The sequence below is a fragment of the Corvus brachyrhynchos genome, unplaced genomic scaffold (assembly GCF_000691975.1).
Source record: "Corvus brachyrhynchos isolate BGI_N302 unplaced genomic scaffold, ASM69197v1 scaffold283, whole genome shotgun sequence".
Lineage (NCBI taxonomy): Eukaryota > Metazoa > Chordata > Aves > Passeriformes > Corvidae > Corvus > Corvus brachyrhynchos.
The window spans coordinates 3,697,298-3,704,664 of record NW_008237409.1 but is presented as its reverse complement, the minus strand read 5'-3'; the positions used below and the strand labels follow the sequence as shown (position 1 = coordinate 3,704,664).

Here is a 7,367-nt window from a genome sequence, read left to right as displayed (position 1 = left end):
TAGGGAACAGAGTCAGGGTTGAGCACAGGCATCCTTACTTTTGGTTTGTGACACTAAATTGTGTTTGATAAGAGAAAAAATGGTACAAATAGAAGTGTGAAATGGTTCAGGAGCAAATGTAGTACCAGGTAAAATATTGTCCCTTTGTCCTTTTACTTTTCACGGTTATTTACCCAGCTCTAGGTCTAGCTGATACCCTGCTGAAAGGTTTTCATGTCTCTCCACGTGCTTTGTGATCTTGAGATAGCAGAAACTTCTTTCTGCTCACCTATTTCAGCATGATGGCCATTACTTCTTTAATTACCTTTTGTACCTTTGTTTCACAGAGACATTCTGTCTATAACAATGCCAAGCCAGCCAGCAAGGGCATTGCCAGACACGCAGATCTGTCAGACCTCCCTCTGGCAGGTAAGTTGTGATAAATATACAGATACTGCCTCTTTTTGTTAATTAAACTTGTTATTAACTGTTGGCCTCTGCCTGAGCCATTTTTCCTCTTCTTACATGGTCAAAGGAAACCTGGAAAGTGTCTTTGTTTTATAGACCTTATTAATTTTGTTGTGCTTCTGTTCCCATCTTGATCATAACTAAAAAATAGCTGATTTATTGTGGTTTGCCAACACAAACTCGCCTTCTTTATTCCAAAGTATCCACGGCACCTCTCTAATCCACACTGTGGAACTGGAGAGGGTTGGATTTTGTTCAACATGTATGTCTCTGGAACAAGCCCAAAGCACTGTCTTCTGAGGGTTTATTTGTTTTTAAATTGAGCTTCATTTGAAATACATCAAACATTTCAGATACCGATGTGAGTCTTTTAGGAGCAGTCATATTTGGGCTGGAAATAATTTGTTTTAAGAGTTCTCAAGAGATGAGTTTGTTTTCATTTCACACTTTGCTTTTGTTCTCTTGTCATTTAATATTCTTTTCTACCAGTGTTTGTTTCCCATTTTCTCCAGGGCCCTTTATTTTGATTATCTGGTCCTGAATGTAGTTGTTGCGTTGGAATCAAAGCTAGCAACAACAGGTTCTTGAACTTTTAAGGACAGATGAAATATTATATTCCTGTCGTGAAACTGCAGGGATGGACAAAAAAAGAAAATCAGTCACAACTTCTTGATTGGTAGCCCGGATTTTCTGCAATTGTTTGCTAATACAGGGGAGAAATTAGAACCTGGCTTCATTTTTAGACTCTTCAGATGTTCTGCCAAGGCTCCACTTCCATCACTCAGAGATGGAGAACAGCAAAACAGATTATAGGGTAGATGGCAGCATAAACAAGTAACATCTTGTATGTGTTACTGGTTTCTCCTGCAGGAGCAAATGCTAAGCAAGCAGAAGTGTCTGCTTCTGTCTAGGGGAATGGACAGGGTTTATTTACTTGTATCAGTTGGTTTCCAGGAAGTCTTGCATGAGTGTATAGATCCCAAACACAACATAAGACCTTTTTAATCTCTACCAGTTTACTGTAGAGTGAAATAATTTATCAGCTGTGTAATATAATGCCAGTCCTTGACAATAAATATCCCACTCTGGGCCATGGATAATTTCTGTTATTACCCATAGACAGTTGTTCTGTGAAAATCTGTTAAAATCAACATATATTTTATAAGCCATTGTATGGTAAAAATTTATGGTTGCTTATCTAACAAGTTCCTGTATTTACAGCTTCTCTTTCTACCTGGATTTAATTTAGTTCCAATAATCCATAGCAAAGGCTTACTCACTGTAAAGCTATAATAGCTCTGGTTCCAATCTAAATAATCATAGAAGGCAGTTGATCCAAGCCCTATGCAAACAGCACTGAATCAAAAATTATCCCCAAGGAAATTCAGAGTGAAGTAGTCTCCATAATAAAAATCTTCTGGCTGATTCCATCTGACCAGTGTCACAGCAGGGTTCTGTGATGTCCCTAATATGACCCAAATGTTACATAGTTGGAGAGGAGCATGGATTACTTCACCCAGAGCTGGTCTTTGGCTGTGATCTTTGAGAGTCAGAGGTTTACTGGCTCCATCTGGAATTTCTAGCACCCAGACGTCAAAGGGAGCTGAAGCTAAGAGGGAATTCACACCTTGGTGATATGGCATTAATTGATAATTATTATAGGGAGGTGACTGAAAAAGAGAAGAAGAAGTGGTGTCCCATATTCAGTTAATTTCTGACAACATGATGTGCAGTCCTGGCTTCTTACATCACCTCATGTATTGATGGGCAATGATTTCCTTTTGACTGTATTACAATATATATCATAAATACTTTCTGTAAATATACATAATGTGTGTAAGAAAAATACAGATGCATCTGCTGGGAATATATTGAGCCTTCCCAAAGTTTTGTCAGAGTGGATGCCAGACACCGTGTGGAATAAGTGCCTTTCCCTGGGTTGTATTCAGGAGACAAGAGGCTTTCTTGTTACAAGTCTGCTAATGGCAGAAAAGAAATCATTGTGCTAGGGCTGTTCAGTCATCTGGTGAAGATATCTGGTGCTCAGCTTTTGAACCTTGAGGACTGTAGATTTTGGTATTTCCCTTCATTCACCTGAGGCCCCTACCCCCCAGCAGGAGTATCAATCACAGGAAACCAGGCAGCCTGTACTGTTGAAGTCATCAAAGCCATTCCTTGTTGTGGTCACCTCTAATCTGCTCAAGGTTTCCTAGCCCCATGTGTGTTTAATGAACAAATGAGTACATTTGTTTAGAATCAAAACAACAGACTACATATTGTGTGCTGGGGTGGCAGCACAGTGATTAATCAAATTCCTCAGGCTGCAAACTGACAGCTTTTTTTTTTTAATTCCCACAGACCTTCTGAAGGGGAGAAATGAAGAGCTGAAACCAGACCATTACCTCCGCAAAAGCCCCTCCCTGGAATCCCTGAGCAAACCCCCGATGGCCTTCAGCAGCAGGATGCTTTCCTCTACCCCCAGCTGCTTGAAACCCCAAAGCAAACTCAGGTACCAGCCCAGTTTCCTGGGAAAAACAGCAAAGACCAACAGCATTACCTTGTCACCAAGATAAATATTTTAATCTGGAGGATCCTGTCTCCAGAGCAGACTCTGCTGGCTGGTTTTTGGGAATTACCAGGTTCTGTCAGATCCAGATAGCAAAATTCAGATTGTAATGATCACAGTTATCTGTAAGATGAGAAATGAGGAAATGAGGATAGCAAGCTTTCAGGAGCTACTGAGTTGTACACAGGAATTCCATCGTGTACATGTGGTCAGCCCTCATTATCTTACTGTCATTTTTCATGTTGTGGTGAGCTAAAATCCAAAGGCTCTGAGGGCTGGAGGAAATTGGACACATAATTTTCGTCTCTCCTGAGAAAAAACATACATTTTCCTCGTGATCTCCACCATTATTTCCACCAGTAGAAGTTGTAGAGTGGAGACAGTTGTGGGTGTTTTGATTGTTGGCCTTCAACTGTCCTCAGCTTTCACATTTTTCATTTTCTTCAAGAACTTGTTCTGCAGCAGCTCTATTGGGTGTGACCTTGCTGTTACAGATTCTTTAGGCAGTTTCTCTCAATTTTACACCCTAAATCCTAGTTTTCAATATATAAAATAAAGAGATTACTTGAAAATTGTATAAGTAAAGCTGATGAAAATAAGAGCAGAAATGTTTGGTTAACACACACCACTGGATATCCACAGGTTCTGTTTTTTCAGCTCTTTGTGTGCAGTGACATCACCTGAATTTGCCTTGTGTAAAGGAAAATACTAAATGCAAGCACCAAAAGCTAATTCAGTCTGGTTTATGTTCATGTTCTGTGCTGCCATTCTGCTTTGTCATACAGATATTATTTACTCACTGGTAAAAATTAAGAGATTTCAAATGTATTTATTGTTTTCTCCCTTCTTCCCTGGTTTAGTGTGGAGAGGAAGGACCCTTTGGCAGCCCTGGCTCGGGAGTATGGGGGTTCCAAGAGGAATGCTTTGTTGAAATGGTGCCAAAAGAAGACTGAAGGTTACCAGGTAAGGGAATAGGTACCTTTCTACTTAAATCACTTTCCTACAGGCGTGCAGTAAGCAATGTCACTTCAAAGAAATATGAATATTACTGTGTGTTGGTTTTTGCATGTTTAGTTCCATGGGGTGTTTCCATCCTCTTCCTTCAGATTTCTTTAACACTGCAGTCCCCAAAACTGCCTTGTCATAAGTAATTTGTGTACAGCCACCAAAATATTTACTGCACCAAAGGTTGCTGATGGTGAGAAGCAGAGTGTGTATGTGCAGCAGCCTCAATTTGGCATCAGTTTTTGAAAGTACATCCTAATATTTTTTCTATAGGTTTCTGTGGGCAATACATTATTGTGTGAGTTTGTTCTTTAGTCCTGTCTGCAAAGCCAAAGAAATATTTCATTGTGTGGCCTTGACCAAATGAAGTTTGCACCTTGATTTTACAAAGACTGCCTGAGGCTGTCTCATTTCTTTGCAGAGTGATTTTCACTGTTCAGCAGCAATAATGGTTTGTCCAGGTCTTGCGTGGCCATTGCTGTGCTTGCCTGGCTCGTGTTGGTGTGCAGTTGAGTTAAGCCTTTGGTTCTGCAAGGAAGGCAATTACAGACAATATTCCATCCTGTGGTAGGTGCTGGGTGTGCAGGGAAGTCTTGGTTTGGTATAATGTTGGGAGGTTTTTTCCTGAAGAATAATATTGTTTGTTACTTGGAGCAGAAGACAAAAGCAGTTATCACCACATGATGTGCACCCTGGAGCAAGTCTCTAATAAAAGCAGACTCCATCTTTTAAAGTCAATAATAAAATATTTTTTTTCTTCCCAGCCGGCTCTTTGTGAGGCATTAGCTGCAGGGTGCAGGAGTTTGGAAGAGAAGACAGTAGCTTTCCTTTCAGTTGTTTCTTAGCACTGGTGGGTTCATCTGGCTTGCAGCAGTTCCCCAGAAGGACAGGTACTGGAGAAAGCTCTTGACTTTAGACCCAGCTTCGAAAGAATAAGGCCAGGGTGAGAGTTTAGCCTCCAGTTCTGTGATACTGCCTCAAAGGCTGCAGTGCTGATTGTGTGTTCTACGCTGTGATGATTTATTTTCTGTCTCCTCTACTAAAATTCTCCTGGGCTTGGATTTGAAAGTATGTGGGAACATTCCCATGCAGTCCTCAGAAAACAATTAATGAAATACAACTTTTCCAAGTCTAATTTCTCTTAAGCCAGCAAACCCTTCTCTCAAATAACACTTTCTCCTGGCAGTGTTGCCCTTTTTTGTTTGAAATGGCACCCGTGGTGAGCTGCTTCCACTCTCTTAAAACAATCTAACTCTGATGAGTTTGCTGTTAGAAATGTTCTCTGAGCATCAGCCTGTAGGTTTCTTTCTCTGCTTTACACCCAAGTTCGACTAAATGAATTTAGTCAATTAGAAATAATTGACTTTAGAAATAATGATGTGGCTTTGCAAATATAGAGGCCCATGTGACATCTCAGGGTAGATATTAAAGTCAGAAGAACCAAGGCCCAATCACAGTATTGATTTATGGTGAGAATTTTGCCTCTCTACCTTCACTGCTTTGTTTAGAGGGATTCTCTCTTGGACATTCTTCCTCAGCTTCTCATTGCCATTGCACTCCTTGCTGTGCATTCACTAACTCGTCATGAACTTGCTTTTCCCAGACCCTTGCCCTCCCATGATAAGGCTGATGTTAAGCTCCACAGGGAGTTTTTATCATCCTTGTGTACAAGAAGTGGAGTAAAGAACGTCATCCTCCTTCCTGCCTCAGCCACTGCAAGGGTGGAATGAGGTAATGAGCTGCACAGAGCAGAACCCCGATGATGTGCATGACTTCTTTCCCAGAGATAACACCCCTGTCTGTGAGGCATCATCTGTGCAAATTCCAGGATAATCTGTCATGTAATTCCTCACATGAAGCCCAGAACCAGGGAAAAGTTTGGATGCAAACTCTTTTCAGCCCTGTGGCACAGTAGAATGAGAGCATAAAAAGCTTTCTGCTCGGCTGCCTAACTTCTGTTTTCAGTGGCAGAATGTGTGATAGCAGTTCCTCATCTGAGCTGAGGGGGAAGAGGGGGGATTCCTTTCTGTTTAAATTACGATTTCATTAAGCAGTATGAGCAAAATGGATTAGAATAACTGATACTCTCATTCCCCATGTCCCAGATTCCCTGAGGAAAGCTGAATTAGGGACCTAGGAAGGTATCTGGGGATGAGACCTAGGGACCAGCACACTTTTTAAACACTTTAATTCACACAAAACTTATGCTGTAGATAGAAATTGTCATCCTGCTCCTGGCAAACATAGAATCATTTAGTTTAATGTAGTTTAAGATTGAGTCCAGTCATAAAGTGTCCTTGCATGGACTACAGTGGGAACATTCCCTGGCTTTGAACTTCAGCGTGTTCCCCAGGAGGCAATCTTGTAAAACAAACCAGGGACACTGGTGTGAGTTGGGAGAAGTGCAGCACAAATTAGCAGTGGCCTGGAGGGTTTTGTTTGCTTTTTAAAAAAAGAAATTGCATGAGTTTACAGTAACTGAAGGGAAACATTGAAAGCATCTATGTTTCTGTAACTGGCTATGTCAATTCTAAGATCCCTGTTTAAACAGGGATTTGATATCAAAAATGTATGCATACTAAGGAGAAAGAGTATTGGAAAAATGAAAACAGAATCACTAGAGTGAAAATAAAGTGGAAATTCAATTTAATGACTGGGAGAAAAGAATATGAAAGTGGGATTGCATAAACTGGGGTATGATCCATCATGTTGTTTCAATTGTCATGTTTTGGTGCCCAGATGAATATTATCTGGCATTTTGGCCACTGATTCTGAGTAACTATGCGGGGGAGGTGCTAAAAAAGTCTCAGTAGTAGCAAGAATTGTGGTGAAATCAGGCTTTGGGCTCAGTGTCTTTGTGCAAAACTTCCTGGTGGAAAATCTCCACCTTAAGGAACTAATCTAACCTATGGTTCCCTATAAGAATTGTGCACTGGCACAGGCTCTCTTTTGCCAGCCATACACAGGCTGTTCCTTCTGCCTCTCTGAGTTTGTTGACATCATGGTGTGTAATGTAGGGTCATGAGGTGACCAAGCTTGAGAAATGCTTTTGTGGCTCTGAAAGTCATTTACCACAAGTCCTTTAAACCACAAAGCCTGCTGAGAGTATGCTATTTGTGTTAAAATAGCTTTTTCTCTGTTGTCTTGTGGGTTTTTTTCCATCTGTTTAAAAAGATGATACATCCCAGCAGCAGTGTGAAGTAGGAATTGGGTGCCTCTTTTCTAACAGGCTCAGTTCCTGTGAGCTGGAACTCCTGGAAGCTGCTGAGAGTCATTCTTGTTGCATTATCACCTTCCATAATCATGTCATTAGTGACTGTGGTGTCATTTAAGTGGCCTGATTCTCTCT

The 7,367-nt window shown here is 40.9% G+C and overlaps 1 protein-coding gene across 2 annotated transcripts in view; it reads left to right on the top strand.

Moving 5' to 3' along the window:
• Positions 1-7,367, top strand: part of SPECC1 (sperm antigen with calponin homology and coiled-coil domains 1) — a 77,467-nt gene that overhangs the window by 53,816 nt on the left and 16,284 nt on the right. For both annotated transcript variants that reach the window (XM_017731024.1, XM_017731023.1), the window contains 3 exons: positions 327-408; positions 2,806-2,956; positions 3,874-3,976. In XM_017731024.1, the coding sequence (XP_017586513.1) occupies positions 327-408; positions 2,806-2,956; positions 3,874-3,976 (336 nt within the window). The remainder of the gene's footprint in view (positions 1-326; positions 409-2,805; positions 2,957-3,873; positions 3,977-7,367) is intronic.